This window comes from Cryptomeria japonica, chromosome 8 (genome assembly GCF_030272615.1).
Source record: "Cryptomeria japonica chromosome 8, Sugi_1.0, whole genome shotgun sequence".
Taxonomy (NCBI): Eukaryota; Viridiplantae; Streptophyta; class Pinopsida; order Cupressales; family Cupressaceae; genus Cryptomeria; species Cryptomeria japonica.
Genome location: NC_081412.1, coordinates 91,172,252 through 91,195,862, shown reverse-complemented (window position 1 = coordinate 91,195,862; position 23,611 = coordinate 91,172,252). Strand labels below are relative to the sequence as shown.

Genomic DNA, 23,611 nt, shown 5'->3' with positions numbered 1-23,611 from the left:
GATATATTCACCCCCATTATCTGATCTTAGAGTCTTTATTTTCTTCCCAGTTTGATTTTCCACTAAGGCTTTAAATTCTTTGAATTTCAATAACACTTCATTCGATTCTTTAAGTTTTATGGAATAGATCCAAGTTTTCCTAGAGTAGTCATCAACAAATATCACATAATACAAAAATCCCCCTAGTGATGGTAATGACATTGGACCACACAAATCAGTGTGGACAAGTTCTAGTACAACTTTTGATTTGTGTTCACTTGGAGGAAAGGACCCTTTTGAGTTCTTCCCTAGAGCACATCCTTTACAAGTTCCAACATGATCAGATTTTAGATTAGGTAATCTTGTGGTGATCTTTCCTATAGAAGGTAGGGCACTAAACCGAAGATGACCTAATCTTCTATGCCAAATTTCATTAGAATTTGATACTTCATGATTTAGTGCATGTTTTTGAGCATTACATAGTTTATATAAACTACCGTCTCTAGATCCTATAGGAATAGCATTCTTTATGTTAGAATTTTTAGGCTAGAGTAGAACTTTATCTTCATGGAAGGTGACGCAATATCCTTGATCAGCTAGTCCTGAAATAGAGACCAAATTTCTTTTGATACCCGGTACAAAAAGAACATCTTTCAATTGTAATGTAACTCATGTTCTTAATTAAATTGAGTAGGTCCCAATTCCTTTCACTAGATAGGTAGAATTGTCTCCAATTGTAACTTCTTCAGTTGAGTGCCCTTCAAAGGTTTCGAATTGATCTCTAAATCCGGTTATGTGTCATGATGCTCCGCTATCGATTATCCACATATTTTTGTTTGTATTTAGCTCGCTTGATAAGGCTAAGAAGAATAGAGGATTCTCTACTTCCTTGACTTCAGCTATGGTTACTTGGGCTTTCTTTCTTTCCAGGCAGAACCTGTGAGTGTGTCCAAATTTATCACACCTGTAGCATTGAATCTTGGAGAAGTCTCTATTTTTGTGATTTTGATTGTTATTTCCTCTCTTCCGTTTGAACTTCTTTTTCTTCCCTTTGTTGCTTGTGTTAGCATGTAGTGCTTGAATTTCTCCCTCTTTGTTTGGACCCATCTCTCTTGTAATTAGTTGAGATTCTTCTTGAGTGCAATCGTTCTTGAGTTGATCGAATTTCGGTAGTGTAGGTCGAGCACTAGTGCCTTGAATAAAGGATTCCCAATTGGATGGTAATCCCTTAAGTGCTATTAGAAATAGCTCCATATCATCTACATTATTTCCAATAGTTGACAATTGGTCTTTCAACTATGAAATCCTTATGAAATAGGATGTGATTGTTTCTCCTTTGTTCATCTTGATATGCATTAATTGTTGTTTTAAAGTAAGCAATCTGCTTGCATTATTTATCTCATATGTATTTTGGATGGTCTTGAACATATCATAAGTTGTAGTTAGTTTTGATATGGTTGGAAGAATGTGATCTTTAACAGCATCAATTATTTTTTTCTTAGCCTTGTTGTTGTGTCTTTTCCAGGTTGTTTTCTCTGGTTCGTCTTCGGGCATCTTAGTGTCTTCTTATATATATGCATCCAATTCAAGTTCTTGAAGAATTGCTATTATTCGAATTTTCCATGAGACAAAGTTCGATGCGCCTTCGAGTCTATCCTCCACTCTAACACCGTTCACCATGATTATTCTTCCTTTGATTCTAAATGCAAGTCTGAATTTTAATTAAAAATGTCACTATCTTTATTTCTCTACCAACTTGGCTCTGATACCATGTTAAGAAATATAGATCAGTGATAGAAAAAAAACAATAGTCTTTTAATCTCAATGTATATCTGATATTTACTTTCAGACTTTATCACAGTCTTTAGATATTTTGTCGTAAGAATAATCTCAGATTTGATCTGAGAATACAATAAGAATAATACTATATAGTAAGAACAGAGTTTCAAAGCGATCGCTGATATGTATATATTGATCACTGATATATATATTCGATTCTGTCAAATTATAACTAATGAATATATAAATTATTGACTGCTTGCTGTATAATGTAATTGCCACTGTTATTGATTATATTCGCAGCAAGCATCGATATCATTGTGCATATATATTGGTGAAGGGTTATGTCTATGTAGAGGCATGACCCCTACGTGGCTTTATGCCCACGTAGGATCATGACCCTACGTAGCCATAACACTTCAACATATTAGCAATCATCATTAGTTATTCACCGAAGCATTTATCGTGCTCGATACTATCGTGCTTAACAACAACAATTCGGTGATTTTAGTATCGACCATGACTTCAACTTCATGTCTCGATAGTCATCAGATAATACAATGATAACAGTCATTGATCTGCCGTAAGGCAATCAGCAATATGTTAATGTTACTTTCATTCAATATATATATGTATGTGATTTTAATTGAAATGATATATATATATATATTTCCATTCAAACATATATATATATATATATATATATATATATATATATGTGTGTGTGTGTGTGTGTGTGTTAGTTTACTTATAATATATTGCTTGCTTCAATCCGAATGAGGCTACATCCTTAACAATCTTTGCTCATTTGGCATATTTCTTCTTGTGTTATATTTGATTGTCCATCTTTAGGTGAACTTAGGTGAGATTATGTCATTTTTTTATGGAAAAGTTTTCATGCTTGAATGTCTTCCTCTTGACAAGGCGAAGTTGTCATTTTATTGGACAAATTTTGTGCTTAGTTTCTTTGGACAAAATCCTTACCAAGGCGGAATTGGAGGAGATTTAAACACTTTTGTTAGCAAATTTTGAGAATTTTCTTCCTTGAACATGGGCGGACATTCCACATCCTTGGACAAAGTTTGTGCTTGGACACAATCTTAAGTTTGTTCATACTTTTCTTTATGGCAAACATGTGTATTTCTTTGTGTCCAGCGAACCTCCAATCTTCTAACTTTCTTTGATTGCTTCTTTGGATAACAGTTTAAACAATTTTGCTTGATTTCCAAACCCTTGGAATGCTCTATTTCTCATCTCCATGGCGAATTTTATAGGCTTTAGACAGGTTTGTATCATACTTGAAAGATCATCTCATGTGCATCAAATTTGAACAACCTTTCTCTTCTAAGGCAGGTTTAGAGGTCTGATCATGATTGCAGAAGTTGGACAATTTCATTTGGCTTCCAAATCCTTGGATATGTGAATTTAGATTACTTTCTTCTCGGCAGGGCAGGTTTACACAAAAGTTCGCCTTTTACTTGGAAGAGCATCAAAAGTCTGTCAAAGATGATCTTGGACGAGTCTTGGATATGTATCTTCCTCCCAATTTGTTTTTCTTTCCTATCAAGGGCCGTTTTAATAGTCTTCTGGATAGGGTGAAGTGCACTTTTAAGGAGACCATATGCATCTTTGATTAATCTTTCTCTCTACCAAGGCAGATTCAAGAATGATCAATGATGAATTCAGAATATTATCAGCAAACTTTCAGTCTGTTGTTAATGGCGAACTTGTTGAACTTCTTGACTGTCTCCTCCAAACCCTTAGATTTGCTTTATATGGCCGATCTTTCTGAAAATTTGATAATCTAATCAGACTTTGGAGCTGCTTCCTAAGTGACTTTTAGAAAAAAAAAATCGAACTTCTTTCCTTCGAACCCTCGAATTTTCTTTACTCCTGCTTTTGGAGATGATCAAGGTAGAATTTACACCTCAAAACTGCTGTCAATGGCGAATTTGAGGGAAAAAATCAAACTTATTTCCTTCAAAACCTTGAATATGCTCTACTTCTGCAAGGCTAATCTGATAATATGATCAGATTTTGGCATGAATCTGATAATCTTTTATGTTTTTGAGCTGCTTACCCTGATCACTCTTAGCAATTTTATGCTTCTTGAATTTGGCATAGAGAAGTGATGGCAAAACCTTGTCTTTATAGCTTCTTGGGTTGCTTCTAGAAGCTTTATTGTTTTATTCTATCTTTAGAAAATTCGAACTCTTTGCCTTGCTTGGAAGATTCTCAAAAAAATTAGAAAGTTCTATTGTTTTATCCTCCTAGAAGAAATTCGAACTTCATCCTTGCTTTCTTCTAGAAGGAAGTTTGGAAGATGATTGCCAATAATTAGAAAGTTTTAATGCTTTATACTTCCTCTAAGAAATTCGAACTTGATCCTTGGAAGCTTCCATTATACTTTAGAAAATTTTATTTGTTTTAAATCTCCTTCTAGAAGTTCGAACTTGACATGTCATATGTTATATTGATTTAGTTGCCAGGTCATCATCTTTGCCATATTCAACCCTTTTGGAATGCCATGTCATCTTTAATTGCAGTGTCATCTTCAATTTTGCCTAAGTAGTCCCTACATTGCCTTAGACATTCTTCCTCAAGTTTTAGCGAACTTTGTTCATATTTCTTGGACCATGGTCAACCTTGTCTAGGCGTACTTTAAATTTTTCTTTCCACACTTCCTAAGGCGGACTTGGATGAGTCTAGGGCAAGGTGGACTTTGGAGGGTGGTGGACATGTCTTCTTGAGCGAACTTTATATTCCTTGTGCCATGCTTCATCAAGGCGAACTTTGGAGGGTGTTGGATAGGATGAAAGTTGCATATACTTAGCCATTTTTACGCCTTGGTTTCTTATTTGCTTAACCTTGAGAAGGAGTTTGTTAACTGTCGCCATGAGTTAGTTGACCCCTAGTAGGAGTTTGCCATCTGTCAGACAATTTTAGCTTGGCCATGAAGTACACTTAGAAGATTTGTCAGACATTTTCGTGTATGAATTGTTGTCGGGTAATTATGTCATATTGTAATTAAAATGTTATGTGTGTTAAGGGTCGGTGGTTACCTGACGGTTGTCGGCAGTTGGCACCAGACAACTTGTACCGACACCTATATATATGTACTTGGGCTTCTATTTCAATGTATGGGATAGGCGTAAAGGAAACTGTGTTTTGAATGTACTGGCATTTTGGAATCAATGAATACAGACATATGAGTTCTTCTCACTTGCATCTTTGTGTACTGTTACATTTCCTATATTTTTGTACTGTTATGCACTGAATGCACACACACCCCTCAAGGGCAAAACATCTAGCGTCGTCGCCGAGTTAAACCTGGAATGACGGGAGCATACTACATGGCACGACGATAATGGGACAACCATTGAGCGAGGGGACAAGTAGCAATCCTGAGGAAGAGTCGAAGGAGTTGTCAAAAGGAGAGAGGGCACTGACAAGGGACTTCACCTGCATCTTACAAGCATCAATTGAAACTTACGTACGAAGGGAAGCCACCACGGAGGACGTCCCTGAGAGCGTCGTGTGGAGTGCCCTTGGCATAAGTCCGGTGGTGAACCGGCTGATCAATAACCTGCCTAGCCTGTTGGCACAAGCATTCCTTGCCCTACAAAATCGCCGAGAGGAAACCTACCATGAGAACCGTCGGCAACAAATTTTACAACAATTCCAAGAGAGGAGTCGACGGGAGGAGGAACATGACGAAGGCCGACGAAGAACCTTCCACTCGACGGAACGTAGGAATTGATGCCCATGACGCTGAACAAAGACCGAAATCGTGTATCGAAAGGACAAGAGGATGACGGACACACGGCAACAGTGAGGGCACTAAGATTGGAGCAACAAGTCGAACGAAGGAGACGACTGAAGAAAATTGCCGAGGAAGGAAGTGGAGGGAATGGCAATGATGGCTCCACTGGCGAGGGCCAAGTTTCTGTATTGATAGACACCACTAGAAAGCTGTTGGGGGACCTTTCCCTCATGTTGGAAGAGATTGGAGATGGGAGTACGATCGAGTCGTACACGCCATTTAGACGTGACAAGACCAGGAGAGAAAAGGAGACCGAGACCGAGAACAGAGAAGTGGGAGATACCGGTGTGGTCGAAAGTGTCGAGAGGGCACAAGGGCACGGTAGTAGAAGCAATCTGTTCGGTTCAGGCTCATCAAACCCTGGAAGTCAGAATAACCTAGTGGGACCCAACGTACCAAGTTCCGGCGAACCAAGTCCTAGAGGGCCAGTTTCTAGAGGACCAATTTCTGGAGGGTCGAGTTCTAGAGGGCAGATTGGGCCATAACCAAGGAGCATAATGGCAAACAGGCAGAAGCTGCCTAAATTCACTGGAGACAGGAAGGAAGATCCTGTACGGCATTGTCATACATGTGAGACGATCTGGTTGGCCAATGGAGTGACTGACAAAGCTGAATGGGTGGTGCAGTTTCCCACCACCCTATGTGGGGTAGCCATCGACTGGTACCCCGATACAGACAAGACGAAGGTAGGTACTTGGGACGAGTTAAAGAAAGCCTTCGAGATGGAGTTTCAACTCCTTCAGGACGACAATGAGATCGTCGCCGAAATCTTGTGCACAAAGCAGGGGAAGAACGAGACAATACGAGCATACAGCCAACGACTCAAAGAATTGCTCGGAAAGATGGATAGTCAACCTGTCGATGGATTGAAAAAGCAGTGGTTCGTAAAAGTACTGAGATCCTCTCTCAGGAAGAAGATGAAGATTGTCCCTCCTACCTCGTACGAGGACGCATACAATCGAGCCATGGACCCCAAAAGCGAAGGCAAGACCTCGAAGAAGAAGGATAAATCATCAGGTGACGATGGTTCTGCTAAAAGTAGTAGTGACGAGGACTCAGCAAGAAGGTTCACGCTCTACAGAAGGACATGCATAGAATGATGAAAGAATTCAAAGCAATGAAGGGGAGCAGCAGTAAGAACGAAGGGGAATTGTGGTGCGCAAATTGCAAGGAAGAAGGCCACACTAAGGGTACATGTCCGAAGAAAGAATTCTGTGGCATTTGTCAAGTATTGGGACACTTCACCAAGGAGTGCCTGTATAATATGAAAACAAGAAGCGCCCAAGTGCTTCTAACTCAGGAGCAACCTTCCACGGCCGCGGCAGCTGCTAACCCATAGCAATCGGCCAATACCACAGCATCTTCCGGCGAGTACAGAAGCAATAGACGAGGAGGAAAAAATAACAACAATAGCAACCGCCGAGTGCAATATGATGCAAAAGGCCACTCGATGATCCAGTGTCGAGCCTATAATGAATGGGGACACTATGCACGCGATTGTCCCAAAGGAGACACCCCTCAGCATGTGTGTCGATGGTGCGGGCCAGGAGATCACGACGATGGGAGTTGCCTAAAATCTGGAATAAATTTGTTAACAATTGAAAAGTCCAATGAAAGGGAGACGCTCACCATTACTAGAGCACAAACAAAGAAGGCTACTTATCCTGACCCCTATATAGAGAAGGAATGAGTACGGGCAGCCAAGGCTGATATTGAATGGGAAATGAGGAAGGAGCCTCGAGAAACCCCAACAACAGGTACATCTGCTGAATCCGAACAGAACATCCTCAGACAAGTGTTGCAGACCGAGGTACCCGTCAAACTCCAGGACCTCCTCAACACCATGCCGAGATTAAGAGAAGCCATCACTAAAGCCATAGAAGTGTCAATCCGTACAGCAACACTTCACACAGAGGTGCCGGTTAGCCCCTCGGCTGACCCCATGTTGGCGGTGAACAGCGAGAGACACCCGACAGTGGTGGAAATGGGGATATTGGGTACGATCCTCACGAACACCATCATAGACGGAGGATTCGGGGTGAATGTACTTCTTGAGGAGACGTGGCAGAAATTGGGCAAGCTGACACTATGGCCGCTGACCTTCAACCTGGTGGGTGCCGACCAGCACAATATCAAACCCATCGAGACACTCATGGCTCAACAGGTGACGATTGACATTCAGCCCTTCGTTCTCGACTTTGTGGTGATTCCCTTGAAGAAAAGGGGCTACGACGCAATCCTTGGAAGAGGTTGGCCGATTAAAGCCAGAGTAAATCACAACTGGAAGTGGAACACGCTGTCCATGGAGAAGGGGGGTCAGAAATTCATCATCGACCTCAGGACACAGATGGTGAGTGAAGAAATGGCATCTTCTTCAGAATCTAACTCCGATGGGGATTCCGGGGTGGATGAGAACAAAAAGTAGCCAAACAACAAAGGTGTTCTGGAATTAGAAGATTGCTCTGAGGATGAGGGAGGCTCGTTGAATGGGCTATTCCACTAGCAGATGGAAGATTATGAAGTCTTCCATCCTGCGTGCCACATGCTGCAAATTGAAGAAGAGCCAGGCGAGAAAGATGAGTTCCCGCCAAAATACAGGGAGTATAAGGAGGGAGACGCCAGAGTGAATGATGTTCCGGCGTACGATTTTACAAAAGACAAACCAATGCGGTACGAAGACCCCACCGTGAAGGAGACGAACTTAGGAGATGTTGCCACCCCTCGAAATATCTAGGTGGGAGACAATTGGAATCCGATGCTGAAGGCTACAGCCTTCAAAATTTTCATGGAATACTCCCGCTCGAATTGTGCGTCCATTGGCCCTTGGAGCCCAGCCAGTACGGAAGAGGTCGTACCACATGAATAAAAACTATGTGGCCAAGGTGAACGAAGAAATCGCGCGGATGCTAGAGGCCGGCATCATATTTCGAGTGGAGACGAGTGAGTGGGTCTCACCGATCATGATTTCGCTGAAGGAGGCCAACCAGATCCGCATCTGTGTGGATTTTCGGTGCCTCAACGCAGTCACCATCGAGGATCCATTCCCTATACCTTTCACAAACAGCATCCTAGAGGAGGTGGCTAGCCATGAAATGTACTCATTTCTGGACGGCTTCTCGGGATACAATCAAATTTCGGTAGCTGAGGAGGACAAGTTAAAGACCACCTTTGTGGTGGAGGATGGAGTCTATGCGTACAATCGAATGCCGTTCAGTTTGTGCAATGCTCCGGCAACATTTCAGAGGATAGTTCTTCACATCTTCGACAAAATGTTTGTGGGAAACTTTAAGGCCTTCTTGGATGACTGGTCTATTTTTAGTCGCGAAGACACCCACTTGGTGGCACTACGGGAATGTAAGGAGAGATGTCGGAGGGCCAGGCTTGCCTTGAATCCGAAGAAATGCAGATTTATGGTGCCACAAGGGAAGTTGCTGGGCCACATTGTTTATAAAGTTGGATTAAAAACTGACTCGGATAAGGTACGGGTAATTGTGGAGATGGAGTCGCCCATGGATGTGACAGGAGTAAAGTCCTTCCTGGGACATATAGGATATTACCGAAAGTTCATTAAGAACTTTGCTCAATTTTCATTCTCATTGGACAAACTGACACGGAAGGGCGAACTGTACATGTGGGGATTGGCACAGGGGGAAGCATTTGATGAACTCAAGAGGAGACTGGTGGCCGCACCCATTCTGGCCTATCCAAACTGGGACCAGGAATTCCACGTACATGTGGATGCCTCGAACTATGCCATTGGGGTACGCTAGCACAGGAAGGGGGACATGGGTTGGACCATCCCATCTATTTTGCCAGTCGTTTGCTGTCGAGTCGGGAGAGCCGCCGGAGGGAGTCAATGATGACTTTCCCAATGCACATCTGTTCCAAATTGCCGCACTACCTTCGTGGTATGCAAAAATCGGGGAATACTTGTCCACTTCTTGACTCCCAGCCGATATGTTACCAAGCGAGAGAAGGAAGTTGGTCCTGAGAAGCAGGACATTCCAGCTAATTAATGGGTTGTTGTACAAAATGGAACCCAATCAAGTCCTCAGAAGGTGTGTGATGGAAGAAGAGATTCTGGGAGTGCTACGGGAAGCACACGAAGGGCTTGCAGGAGACCACATGGGTCCAAACACCACAGCACGCAAAGTATTTATGGCCGGACTATGGTGGCCCACCCTGTATAATGATGCACGAGAATGGGTGGTGGGTTGTGATACTTGCCAGAGGGCAGGAAAACCATTGAAGCAGAACTTTATGCCCCTTAATCCATCCCATGCCCAGGAGTTGTTCGAACGCTGGGGTCTAGATTTCATTGGACCCTTGAAGGCCGGCAGAACACGAAGATGTCATTACATTGTGGTGGCAACAAAGTACCTCACTAAGTGGGCTGAGGCACGCGCACTATCGGATAACTCAGCTTCGAGTACGGCTAAGTTCATTTATGAACAGATCATTACAAGGTACAGCATTCCAATTCAACTCACGAGTGATCGCGGTGGGCACTTTGTGAACCATGTAATCAAGCTGCTCACGACGGGATTCAAAAAATTCCATTCCTTTGCAAGCCCCTACTACCCAAGGGCCAACAGGTAGGCCGAGGTGACTAGTAAAATATTGGTGTCTGTGATCTATAAGTCCTACGGAGTTGAACAAGAAGATTGGGAAGAGAAGTTGCCATCCGTACTATGGGCATACCAAACCACCTACAAAGTCACGACGGGCAGGACACCCTTTCAATTAATGTAAGGCCAAGAGGCCATTGTGCCAACAGAGTTCATGGTCCCAAGTCTAAGGATAGCAATTGAGAACCGGCTAGGAGATATGGAGAGCCTGCGGGAGTGACTGTACGTGTTGGGCAAGTTGGACGAACGAAGGGTGATGGCCCAATGGGCCACCGACGCCGCCCAACAACAACTGAAATTTTGGCATGATAAGCATCTCCGGCGCATGGAGTTTTGTCCAGGACAGTGGGTGTTAGAGTATAACGGGCGGAATGAGATCAAACCTGGAAAGTTCAAGGTCAGATGGTTAGGGCCATATAAAATTCGCGACATAGCTGAGAATGGAGCAATTAAGTTGTCCACATTGGACGACCAACCAATCAAGGAGACGGTAAATGGGTCGAAATTAAAAGTCTACCACCGCAAGCAACAACGGAATGACCCAGTTCGTCCGGAAGCCATACCTACCCAGCCAATTTGAAAAGGTAATTATTTTATTTTTTTAAAGTAAAAAACAAAAAATTAAATAAATAAAAAAAATAAAATGATGGAGAACTCACCGTACAACCTCGTCATTAAAACCGTACGGACATTCCATAAGTCACACAGAGCAGATAGTACGACTTCCCCAACGAGATCAGAGTCCGTACAATCGAATTTTGGTGGAGACGACATCCGTACGGTGGCGGGAAAGAAATTCGTACGGTAACAAACAGACCAAAGCAAACTCTGACGACCGTAGGCGAAGAAGGACATCGTATCGCTGAGGAGAGACGGAGAGCTGTACGACAACATCAAACAGAATCCATATGGCCGACGGAGTAGACAAGAAAGATCGTACAGCCGAGGAGAAGAGCATCGTACATGTACAGTGCAATCAACGAATTTTTGTAATGTTCCCTAATATTTCATTAAGCTCCTAGTCTAAATTAAGACTAGCGTATTAATTATTTTATATTAGTTAAGTATATTCGCTAAAATAATATACTTAATAAAGTGCTCGAAGTTTTGTAAATAAGAGACAGATAAAGTGCTCGAAGTTTTGTAAATAAGAGACAGATAAAGTTTCTTAGTTATTGAAAGTTAGTTTTGGTTTTGTACGGGATTCATACCCGTCCCTGCCTTATATGAAGGGGAAATCTGGATGATCGGGGGGGGGGGGGTTTCTGAAGGAATTCGAAGGTAATTGTTATCAATTTCTCTGTGTGAGGAATTTAATATTACTTCATTTGGCCTTTCGCCAGTATTCATTTCTGGCCTACTGGTCCTTAATGAGGCAAACAACGCACTTGTTACTTTTTTCCAAGGAGGAGTTCGTATATAGTTTCCATGTTGGAGTCAATAAAGTCATTGCATACACTTAGCGTCGAAAGTTCATTTCCCCCGTATGAATGCAAGGAGTATTATTGCTGCGTAACAAATTTAAAACCCAGTTCGTATTTGCATTCATTGGTCGTGTTGCAGAGCGTCGCATTCTTTCTATATATTCTCGTGTGTTGTGGTGGCGGGAATGAAACTCTGGCTACGCCGCGATATTGGTTATAAAACCATGGGAGTCTTTGGTTCACGTTAGCGCACTTGGGATTTCACACGTCTGTGTCTCGTGCGTCAATTGCCGGGTTGTGAGAGTTGTGAATCATATCGCAACTTGCTAGGGGTGCTATGGCTATTCAATATTACAATGTTGCTTTGCGGGATGTATGATCATTTCCGTCTGTTCAACAAAACATTGATTTGACAGGAATTACCAGAAATATGTATTAGGCGTTGATTATCTTCTCCATCGAAAGCTTGGACTTGCTGTGTATTCTCAGGTGCACTTCTTCCAGAATGCTATTTAATAGTTGCAGTCTATTTTGAAATTTCTATATCAACAGTGTTTGCAATATGACTGGTTGGTAAATGAATTAGCTATGAATGAAAACAGTTTAGTAAGAAGGATTTGAATAATAAAACTGGGTATTCATATCTTTGAATAACAATAATGACAGAGTTGCAAACACCAAATTAACATGTTCTGAGTTTAGTATTTAACTACAAACAAGAACCCAGCTGAGGATTTTTTAAATTTCGTACAACGCAATCAACGACTTCTGTACGATGCAATCAACGACTTCTGTACGACGCAATCAAGGAATTTCGTACGGTAGTCAGAGGAACAAGAGTCGTACGACAAGACGAGAATAGACTCCGTGTGGCTGATTTCCGTACGGGGTTAGTTTGAATTTCGTACAATAAATAAGCATTAACGTTTGTACAGTGAATAAATGAAGCATACCACCATAAAGGAAGAAGACCGTACAAGTAATTCAGAGCAATCCAGTGGGGGAGGTAGTACAACATACCATATGTGTCGTACAAGGTATAGAATAAGAAGGATAAGTCATCGTGCAAGGTAGAGCGTAACGGAATTTAAAAGTTTATTAAGTGTTGGTACTAGCAATTAACACAAATTGATGGAGTTAGGAAAACCAAGACTAGGGAAGTTGGACTGGCGAAAACGGTTGCAGCAGTTAGAGCAACCGTCTAAGTTAGGAAAGATGACTAAAGCAAGCACAGCAGGCATGGACAAGGGAAAGAGTGTTGCAGTCAAGCGAAAATTGCAGGATGAGCAGACACAGGAAAGGGCAAAAAGAAGCCAATGCCGGTAAAAATCACATCGGACACTATTACATTTGAAGGATTAAGTGGAAGTGTATGCCGAACCTAGTGGCTGGAGACCCTAGATAATAATTTGATTAAGCAGTCTCTCAGGGAAGCACGGGTGCACTGGGCAATTCAAACGCCCATCTTTGCGATGAGGGATTTTGAATCATGTCTGAGAATGATGGTGGCCAGATACGACAGCTCAACGAGGGCATCGACATTCTCCTATCAATAGAGCACTGTGATCGTCTCATTTACAGCCGAGGATTTTGCCAAGGTCTTTGGCATACTAGCTGAGGGGAAGAAAATAGACAAGAATGCCACTAAGATGTCGCCAGAGAGGAAAGAGCAACTGCTACAGCTAATATGTCGAAGTTATCTCTCAAAACAAGAAGGGGCAGCGATTGAGGCACCTAAGGGCAGAGGGTTAAAAAAATCGTACATTGTTCCAAGAGAATGGCAGTGCCTGCTAGATGTTATGAAAAGCAGACTTACTGGAGTGAGCAAGGCATCAAACACGGCGGTACCCATGATTGTGGATTGAGGAAGGGGACGGTGTACAACAGGGTTGCAGTCTTGTCTGACAGAATTCATGAATTTCTGACCCTATGGCACAAAGCCTTTTACATGTCGTTCCATGCCATAGGGTTATTCCTTGATGCTGTACGCACACAGGTCTCTCTGGAGAGGTATGTCTAGAAACCTCTGGAGACGTTGAAATCTTCACAGCCAGCTATACTTTATTGGACCCACCTGGATACCATTGCAGGCAGTGGGGAAGCCCATTCCAGCAGGATGCGAAGGAGACCACCACATGTAGTAGTGTCAAAAAATGAACAGGAGACAGAGACAGTTGACGAGGATGCAGAAGAAGAGGATGATAGTAGTGTAGAGGAAGGGGAAGATTTCGATGATACTTCTTCTAGGAGCAGCCTGAGTCATGACGCAATCCGCCTTGCTAGCCGAAAAGAAGTAGAGAAAACCCCTGGTATAGAGGAGAGTAGTGGTCGTGCGATGTCTTTTGGGCACGTGAAGAGAGGTATCTGTGGATTACTGGTAGGTGGAGTGAGACTTGCGAGAGTGGGCCGACTAGTGTATGCACCAGCAATATTGACGCTGGATGGAGGACTGACACCACTTTCGGCTTCGAGGGTGACAGTGGGAGCCATACCAGTCATGCCCATTCCAGGATTTGGACAGTTGAGACCCCGACCTCCATTGCTGACACGCTCTAGTGTCGCCACAGTAGTTTCGGCAGGGGATATACTAGTGATTCAGGCACCGAATGTGGCAGAGGGAGCTCCAGCAGTATCATTGGTTCACAGGGAACCTCCTTGCACTGAGTCTGTCGTACAGAGGGAGCCTGTAATGGCAGAGATGATGATGCCACCATGGATGAGTGGTTGGGTCACTATGAGATGCCTCCTATGCCACCACTGGGACCCCCACCTGCCTCACCCCAACCACGTCCTTTTCCTAAGATTGTGGACCTAGATGAGGGTAGTTCTCATCAGGAGGAGGGGTGGCAAGAGTTGGCGATGGACTTCCTATAGGACATCGTTGGGTTTGGGGAGGAGATGACAAAGATGCAGCGACAAATGCAGGCCACTACAGACTCAGAGAGCTAGCCAGAGGTCATAGAGATGTTTTTGGCGGAGATGGGAGCCAGTATGCAGAGGATGGCAGCGGAGATAGAGGCCAGTGCACAGAGATTGGCAGCCTCTATTCAGGAGCGGGCTCTCGAGCAACCTGTCATTGAGGGTCTCCTCACCTTTGCCACGGGAGGGTGTGCTGAGGAGTTTGGGAGATGTTTTGAGGCCAGGGGTTGGCCTACCATGGAGACTCCAAAGATGTTGGTGGATTGGAGGAGTGAGGAGACAGTTGGGACTAGTGGAGTACACTTGCTGCTACAGCGGGTAGAGCAAGCCTTCCGGGGCGGGTACTACCAGCTCAGGCGTACCCAGTATAGTGCATCTACAACAAAGACAGAGCGGGTGGCGGCCATCACAACTCGAGAGGAGCTAGTCACTCACCTACACACAATGGAGATGGAGTGGGCACAACAGCGGGCCCGAGCGACTGGTCTGGAGGAGGAGTTGGCTCGTGCCAAGGCAGAGTTAGTCCAGGAGACGGCGGGGCGTGCGCAGGAAGTGGCAAAGCGGACAGCCTTTAAGACCCGTCTCACCTCTACCCTTGAGGAGTTGGACAGCAAGCACAAGGAGCTCATGGAAGCAGTTTTTACAGTGAAGAAATCCAAGGAGAGGTAGTTGGTCGTTGAGCGAGATCTAAAGCATAGGATGCAGCAGATCCACCAGTTGAGGGAGCAGTTGGCAGTGGCAGCACCGTCGGCCCCTTCTTCAGCAGGGATGCCCTTTGTACCCCCTCAGCTTTGATTTTTCTTGTTTTGTCTTGGTGTCATTCCCCATTTTGTTGTCAGTCATCAGGAGACGACCTTTTTTGGGGGGATGATGTTGTCGGGTAATTATGTCATATTGTAATTAGAATGTTAAGTGTGTTAAGGGTCAGTGATTACTTGACGGTTGTTGGTAGTTGGCACTGGACAACCTATACCGACACCTATACAGATGTACTTGGGCTTCTATTTCAATGTATGGGATAAGCGTAAAGGAAACTGTGTTTTGAATGTACTGGCATTTTGGAATCAATGAATACAAACATATGATTTCTTCTCACTTGTATCTTTGTGTGTTGTCACATTTCCTATATTTATGTACTGTTATGCACAGAATGCACACACACCCCTCAGGGGCAAAACATGAATAAGCTTAACCCTAAGCAGGAGCTTGAGTAACTCTTGCCATGGATTAGTTAACCCTCAATAGGAGTTTTTGTCGAACAATTTTACTTGGACAATTCTACTATGCCTTGGCGGACATTGATTATGCTTAATCATCCTCCATGCTTGACATCCTTGGACGATTTTGACTGATCATCTGCCATTCCTTGAGCCCTGTCGAACTTATCTGCCATTTTTATTTCTTCAACCTCAGCGAAATTTTCAGTGTGCCATTTTTCTTGCCTTCCTTTTGACTTGGTCAACAGTGTTCATGCCATGTTCATACCTTGCTGGTTCATCTAAATAAAAACCCTAATCTGGATTTCCATTTTGCTTTTTGCACTTAGAGACCTTATTTTCGAAATCTGAGAACATGGTAACTGATAAAATGGTTGATCTTCTGGAACAAAACCCTAATTAGGGTTTGCATTCTGCTTTTTACCCTTAAAGACAATTTTCAAAATCTAAGAACATGGGTAGGAATAATTTGGCATGAGGATTGAAACCCTAATCTCGAAAAAAGCATAAATTTTCAAAGCCCTGCTTTTTACACTTAGAAGCAAAAAATTTTGAATCTGAAGACATGGGTAGGATCAAAATGACTTAAAGAACAAAACCCTAATCTCGGAAAAAAGAAAAAAATTTGAAACCCTTCTTTTTATATCTAGAGACAAGATTTTCAAATTCTGACAAAATGTGTAGCAGGTTGTCAGAAATGACCCAAAGCAATTGCAATCCTCATCCTTCGAACCTTCTAAGCACTTTGACAGCATTTGAATTCAATTCTAAGTATAAATTCTCAATCTGGTCTGGAATGACCTCAAAATTCTAACTCTTAACTCTCTCAAAATGAAGATTTATGAAAATGCAAAGCAAAGACAACCTAAAAAAAGTGAAAACAAGGCATCCCCATCTGTGATGGGGCGATGTGTGAATTAGGTCACAACACAACCATACAAAAAATCATCACTCAAAGTCAGTGGAGCAGAAAATCTTAAACCCCGCTTTTACGGACCCTATAAGGTATTAAAAGGAAGATTGGGGAAGTGGCGTACAAACTGGAATTGCCTTCAAACAGTAAAATCCACAATGTGTTCCATGTATCCCGTCTTAAGAAAGTTTTGGGACAACATATCATTCCATGCCCAGAGTTACCGCCACTCGATGATGAAGGAAAGCTAATTTTGGAACCAGAAATAATACTCAATATATGGGGAAAAAGGTTGAGAAATAAAACCATTGAAGAATATCTGGTAAAGTGGAAGGGCCTGCCTACTAAAGATGCAACATGGGAAGGTCATGAAATATTTGAGCATCCAAATCTTAAGTTGCTTGAGGGCAAGCAAATTTAGGAGGGGAGGGTTGTCACGAACCACACCCAGCACCACGAACTCAGCTATTAAAATAAATATTGGAATTTAATCTAAAAATCGATTTGACTATAACTTGACATATAATACAATTGTTAATGCCTAGTTTGATTTAATATCTAACATATGTTATGTTTTTTCTTAATGACAAGATAATGGTTTTAAATAATACTGATTCATTAAGAATTGGGTATTGCCAAGTCACGCCCCTTGTAGGAACACACTCAAACAAGAGACATGAATCTTCCAATCTAGCCGAGCATCCAAAGTATCTAGGATCGGGCTGCAAGGCTAGAAGGGGGTTGTTGGGGAGAAGCAGAAGGAATACAAAAAGATGTGAGGAAAGGAAAGCGCCCAAGCACCTCAGGCAGACTGAAGGACCATATATCGGGTATGTGAACCTACATAGATACTTGTAAGTCTGCAATAATGCCACTATTAATTCTTCACAATAAGGCATGTAGAATATCACTGCAATTTGTATATTTACACACATCCTTGCATATTTTGTTATGAATATACTTGAAGCCTAGGAACCCCATATAGATCGACATATTCAATTCTGGTAAACTGATAATAAGAAAGTATGGTCTAAGGTAATGAGCTACAGTAAGGAGAACGGTGTTGGGGTCACCTTTAAAGGCACACCACTCCATGGTTGGACTGGAGAGTCCCATGAAGCCAAAGGGGCATAACGATGTTGCCTTTGGGCCTGTAAAGGAAGGGCTTCCTAGGCACCTTGTTGTAACAAGTCATTTACCTTCTGTCATACTAACTGAATACTATAACCCTAGATTGTGGGACAGATTTGGTGAAGTGGAGGAGAACGGTGATAGTGCGTCACTCTAGGTAGGCCACCTCATTGATGGCATTGGCCACTTGTGGTCAAGGGGGTGAAACCGCGCTTGAGCCTAGGGTAGAAGGCTTCTTGGGAACGTCACCCATCCATTCTACCCCACATTATGTTCCTATGAATAGATTCATACTGTATAAATAATAGGACTTTAGATCTGATTACATCATGTATCTTATAATTTTGCACTCCTTAATTGATCTGTAGGGTTCCATTTCAGCATATCAAGTGCTTCTTATTCCATCCTACTTGTTTAAGTATTCGGTTGTAGGAACATTATGTCCTAGCAGGATTTGTAAGCTTTCAAACTCCAATTATCATAACAGCATGAGATTTATCTATTTATAACTAACCTCGGTATAAAATTGTAGGACAGAATATTATTGTATAATATGAATATGAAATCACTATTACTATCATTTTTAGACTCGTTTAAGATAGACTTTGAGTTATCATTAGAATTAATACTGAATTATTCCCTTAAACTTAATTTGAATTGATAATCAGTGAGCCTAAATTGGAGGATCTCAGTAAGTGGCATTACATAATGGCACAAAAGGTAATGATCAAGACTCAGCAGTTCGTCTTGAATTTTGTAGTCATCCCATTGTAGAAGAAAGCATACAATGCATTACTTGGGAGACGACGGCTAGTAGCAACCAAAGCTGATCACAATTAGAAAAAGAATAATTGGGTAAAACTCAACTAAGCTCTGCTTCACCATCAACGAACAACTCCACGAAGCTAGTGTGATCTTCTAAGGTAGGCACGTGATGTTCAAATCACTATTAACAACAAGGATACCATCATGGCAATGCACATCAAGGTGTGAATAGCAATTGAAGTTAAGCTCATTTAAGGATTCCAGTTGACCACACAAGGCAAACTTACAATCAACAAATTGCTAGTGGTATAAATAAACGAATTTCACCATTAATCCACAATTCCTTTCATTCATCTAATAAACATGAAAGCGAATGGGAATTGGAAACCATGCAACTTGTTGAACCAACACATTTCACCATATCTTCAATGAAAAGAGTGTATTCATTTACAAGTCTTAGCAACAATTTCTTCTTCTCCTACCCTACTCTACAATTTAACTTCTAATGATCTAACTACTAACTATCTTCTACTCTTCTACTGCTAACTATTAACCTTTACAAATGAGAGCCCTAAGCCTTAGATAGAGGTCTCATCACAATGAATAACTCAAATTGATTCACAATCAATGGCCAAGATCGAAAGATAGAAACCCTAATTAGGGTTTGATACAACAACCATTACATTGGCCAATGAGAGATGAGGGTAGGTAAGATAAATAATATTTGATGTAGCGCCACGTGTCACCTATTCCCTCCTTGAATGAATGCTGATTTGGTATCCTTTGATTGAACAAATATTGATTGGGATGCCACCTCAACTTGCCTTGTAGACTTAATCAATTTGCCTTGAACATTCCTCATGATGTTTGGAATTCCTTGTGATACTTCGCATTTCATGCATATGTTAGGGAGTTCCTTGAACTATTTCCTCCTTAACGTTCTCGGACTTTGAGATTCCTTGATGTAGTTACTCCTTCATAATGTGAAATCCCCAGCACTCATGTCTTGAACTTGCTTTCCTTCATTTGTTCACCAACAAAGTGAAGTCTTCTTCATGTTTGATCTAGTCCACATCTTTGCCTTCGGAAATCCTTGTCTTGAAGTCCTCTCCCCATCCTTGAAATGTTGATCATCGTGCTTCCCTTCCTTGTAGAGGACCTATAAAACAAACAATAGTTGAATCAAACACCTAAGGGATAAACTTTATTTCAACTTTGGTGGGAAATCGATCATTATAAGGACAGATCAGTTCTTAAAACATCTGCATTATCTTTGTCCATTCACTTGGTGGAAATTTGATGCCTATAGGTACTACTTTGTTATTGATCTTCATTTGAATCGATTTGTCCCTTTGTAATTCTGCCCTCAAGTGGAAATCCAACCCTCATCAGGACTCATTGTCCTTGAAAATTTTGTTTGATTTGATCACCATTTGATGGAGTGGAAATTCAAACCCCATCAAGACACTTCAATGTTCCTCACTTCGTCCTCGCAAATAATTTTCCAAAATTAATTAAGGTTCTGATTTCAAATAGTTTTCAGACCTGTAAGCTCATGAAAATCAGAAATTCAACATTAGGTAACACAAATTCTGGAAAATACAAGAGATTTGATCAAAATCTGGAAAATTTGTCCTCCGAAAACCTGGTTTTCAGACCCAATACAAGTCTGATCAAAATTGGTAAAGTCTGAAGACACCCCAATAAACTCAGAAAATGAAGGATTTCGCTGTTTGGAACACATTTCCAGGTCTGAATACACTTGCCAATGCTCAGAAAATGACTGATTTTGGATGCTAATATGTTATCTCTAGTCTGATTTCTGAGTATAATGTCTGAATATGCCCCTTTTAAGGCTGGAAAATGTGGAATCTTGGTGTCCTTTATAACGTCCCAGTTCTGAACTTCTCTCTTGAAGTCTGAGAACACCTCTGAAAACACAACTCCAATGGCTGGGATCAATCAAAAAACATGGCGCAGCTCCTTCACATGAGACGATTTGGCCCAAACCTGACTGAAAATGTGAAATATTCCCCTTAATTTTTTCAATTTTTTTCTAGTTACAACACAACAAGAACCCGTTAAGGTTAGGAAATGAAAATACAATAATGCTGGAATTGTATTTCTTCCACTTTCTGATCACCAAGGGCCCAATATGGGAAGGTGAGAGCATACGGTGTTGAGGGGATCGTTAGCTTCAAACAACTAGAAATATTACAATGCTTGGGCGGCAAGCCAGCCCCTTCCGCTTATCCAGCGGGCGATAGAAATGCAGATAACAACTTGGCAATAAACCAGCCAAGAACAACCAAGAAACTGAAGCAAACAATCACTCAACCGCTTATGCAGCTAGAGGACTGGAAATGAAATAAACAACCTACTCTACCGCTTATGTAGCGGGAGGACAGCAATACAAAATAAAGATATAGGCGACAGGTTGGCCTCTACCACTTTTTTAGTGGGAAATGAAGAGCAATTCCAAATATAACTTGTTGATAGTACTGTTGATGTGTTTTTTAGGCACATGCGAACACAAAATAAAATACCAAGGTATCTTATCCTCTCTTGAACAAAATCTCTCGGATGCTCAAGATTAGCTTAAGGATCATTCAAGAAGACTCCAAGGTTCATATATGTAGGATCACTACATGTGGATAAATTCAGTTGGTCGTGTGATTGCTGGTAATTCAAAGAAACGGGACTCGGACTCGGCTCGGACTCGGCAAGGCCGACTCGGACTCGAACTTGAGACTTGGCGTCAGACTCGGCTGGACTCGAGAAAGTGAAAAACTCAAGAAATTTAGAGATTTTTAAAGATTTAAAACTTGCTTCAGACACCCTTTATTGAATACACCTTAAAGACACAAAAACATCATCAAACTCGGCTCATTTGATTACATACACAAGTATACATCAATCACATAAGCATAAACACAAATTGTAGCTGAAGAAAATAACAAACATAGATATATAAATTTTGTCAAATGTATACAATATTACAAAACTCATGGAATAAAAAATCCATGTCATCATATGATCATCAAATGTTTCATACAAATACCAAAGGTAAATAGTAAATACAAAATACAACTACAAGTGTACAAACCTATGGCTCTGAGGGTCGTGCACCCTCTCGCCCTGGCCCCCTGCGAAGGCGTTTAAAGTAGGTCCTGGATGATTCAGCAGCCATAGTCGCTCCCCGTGACACCATGCCATGCTCACCAACATCAGGAACAGTTGTGTCACTCTGAGTCTCAGTATTTCCTGTCTCTGCTCGTGCTCTTTGCTCCTCCTCTGCCATGGCTACAGCCTCAACCTCTATATCTACCTGGTCGATCCAATCAATGTCATCATCACTAAAGACAGCTGTAGGAGTCCCAGGAGCTGTCTGATTCTCATTGGCCCACTCTGCTTCAAGATCAACCTCATCTAGAATGATAGGAGAGATGTCAACTAATGCATTCTTTCTCATTCTCAAGCGGAGGTTGTAGTGAACAAAGACGAGATCATTCATCTTCTCCACAGATAATCTATTGCGCCTCTTGGAGTGTATGTGCTCAAACATACTCCAATTGCGCTCACAACCTGATGCGCTACATGGTTGGCTCAAGATGCGAATGGCCAACTTCTGAATATTTGGTGTCTCTGGGCCAAAAAAGCTCCACCAATGATCTGAGTTTGAAATGAGAAAAATAAATAAAATCAGTCTCACTCATGAACTCATTTAACAAGTTACAATATAGTATTGAATAAAACTAAAATTAAGCCTTACAATTTATTTTTACCTGCCATCATAGTTGTCCTACCGTCTTTGGCGACAGGACGAGAAAAGGTCTCCCCTTGTGCACCTGAGAACAATTGTAGCTCTCGAAAAAGGTCTATCTGAGAAATACCGGCAGGTCCCATCTTCTCCATGATTGCGTATAGCCCATTATGGACCTCCACATCAGCCTTGAAAGAAGGGATAAAACAGAATGCCGGATTCAGATAATAGGTTGCCGCATGGATGGGCCTATGAAGCTGATGATGCCATCTCCTATCAATGATCTCCCAAATGGGACCATACTTGCTCTCATCTCCTCCATAGACGAATCTGTTGGCCTCCTTCGCCCTATCCATGCCCTCATATATATAGCCCATTGCGGGCTTATCTCCATCCACAACTCGCAACAAAACCACCAAGGGCTTAACAAACTGCAAAATTGAAAATATTGTGTAATTTAGAAAAATGAGCAAATAAGAGAATACATATAATAAGTTATAAAACATGAAGTTAAATTGTAGAATTTATTAAAAAATTACCTTCACTATCTCATCACAAGGGACCCAAAAGTCTTGCTCATCAAAAATGCAGTCTGTCATATCTTTCCCTGCAGGGGTGGTAGCATAGGATGAGGAGACCACTCCTCACCAACAATCATACGTCTCAAGGCAGACTTAGACCTAAGCATGGACTGCAATGTAAGGAATTTTGTGGCAAATCTTGTGATTCCTGGACGAGCTAACTCCTTCTGCTTTGTGTATTGTCTCATAAGAGCCAACACCCATGAATGATTATATACAAATTTGCAGACATTTTTTGCCCTTTCTACACATCTCTTGACCCATGGTATTTTTCCAATATCCTCCAACATGAGGTCAATGCAATGAGCAGCACATGGAGTCCAAACTATAGATGGGTGCCTCTCCATCAATAGTCTACCTGCAGCAACATAATTTGTTGCATTGTAAATTGTAATTAATGGAGGTACAAACTACAAGATAGTAATTAATTTGCAAACAAAATTAGTTTGTAATCAAAAGTTTACCCGCAGCAACATAATTTGCCGCATTGTTGGTCACCACCTATACCATGTTCTCCTCACCCACATCTTCAATCACCTCCTCTATCTGCTCACATAGGTAGGTGGCATTCTTGCAATGGGCGGAGGCATGAATGGACTTGATGAAAACGGTGCCCCCTGAAATAAAAAAATTAAGTTAGGTCAATGATCATTCAATAAACCATTAAATAAAAAATAAAAAATTAAAGA

General features: G+C 41.8%; 1 protein-coding gene across 3 annotated transcripts in view; it reads right to left on the bottom strand.

The window, feature by feature from the left end:
• The window catches only part of LOC131079630 (uncharacterized), a 101,371-nt gene that overhangs the window by 63,286 nt on the left and 14,474 nt on the right, over positions 1-23,611 (bottom strand). For all 3 annotated transcript variants that reach the window (XM_058017635.1, XM_058017633.2, XM_058017634.1), the window contains 4 exons: positions 23,387-23,539; positions 22,881-23,280; positions 22,364-22,772; positions 21,685-22,250 (listed from right to left, as the gene is read on the bottom strand). In XM_058017635.1, coding sequence (XP_057873618.1) covers positions 21,685-22,250; positions 22,364-22,772; positions 22,881-22,940 — 1,035 coding nt within the window. In that variant the 5' untranslated portion in view covers positions 22,941-23,280; positions 23,387-23,539. The remainder of the gene's footprint in view (positions 1-21,684; positions 22,251-22,363; positions 22,773-22,880; positions 23,281-23,386; positions 23,540-23,611) is intronic.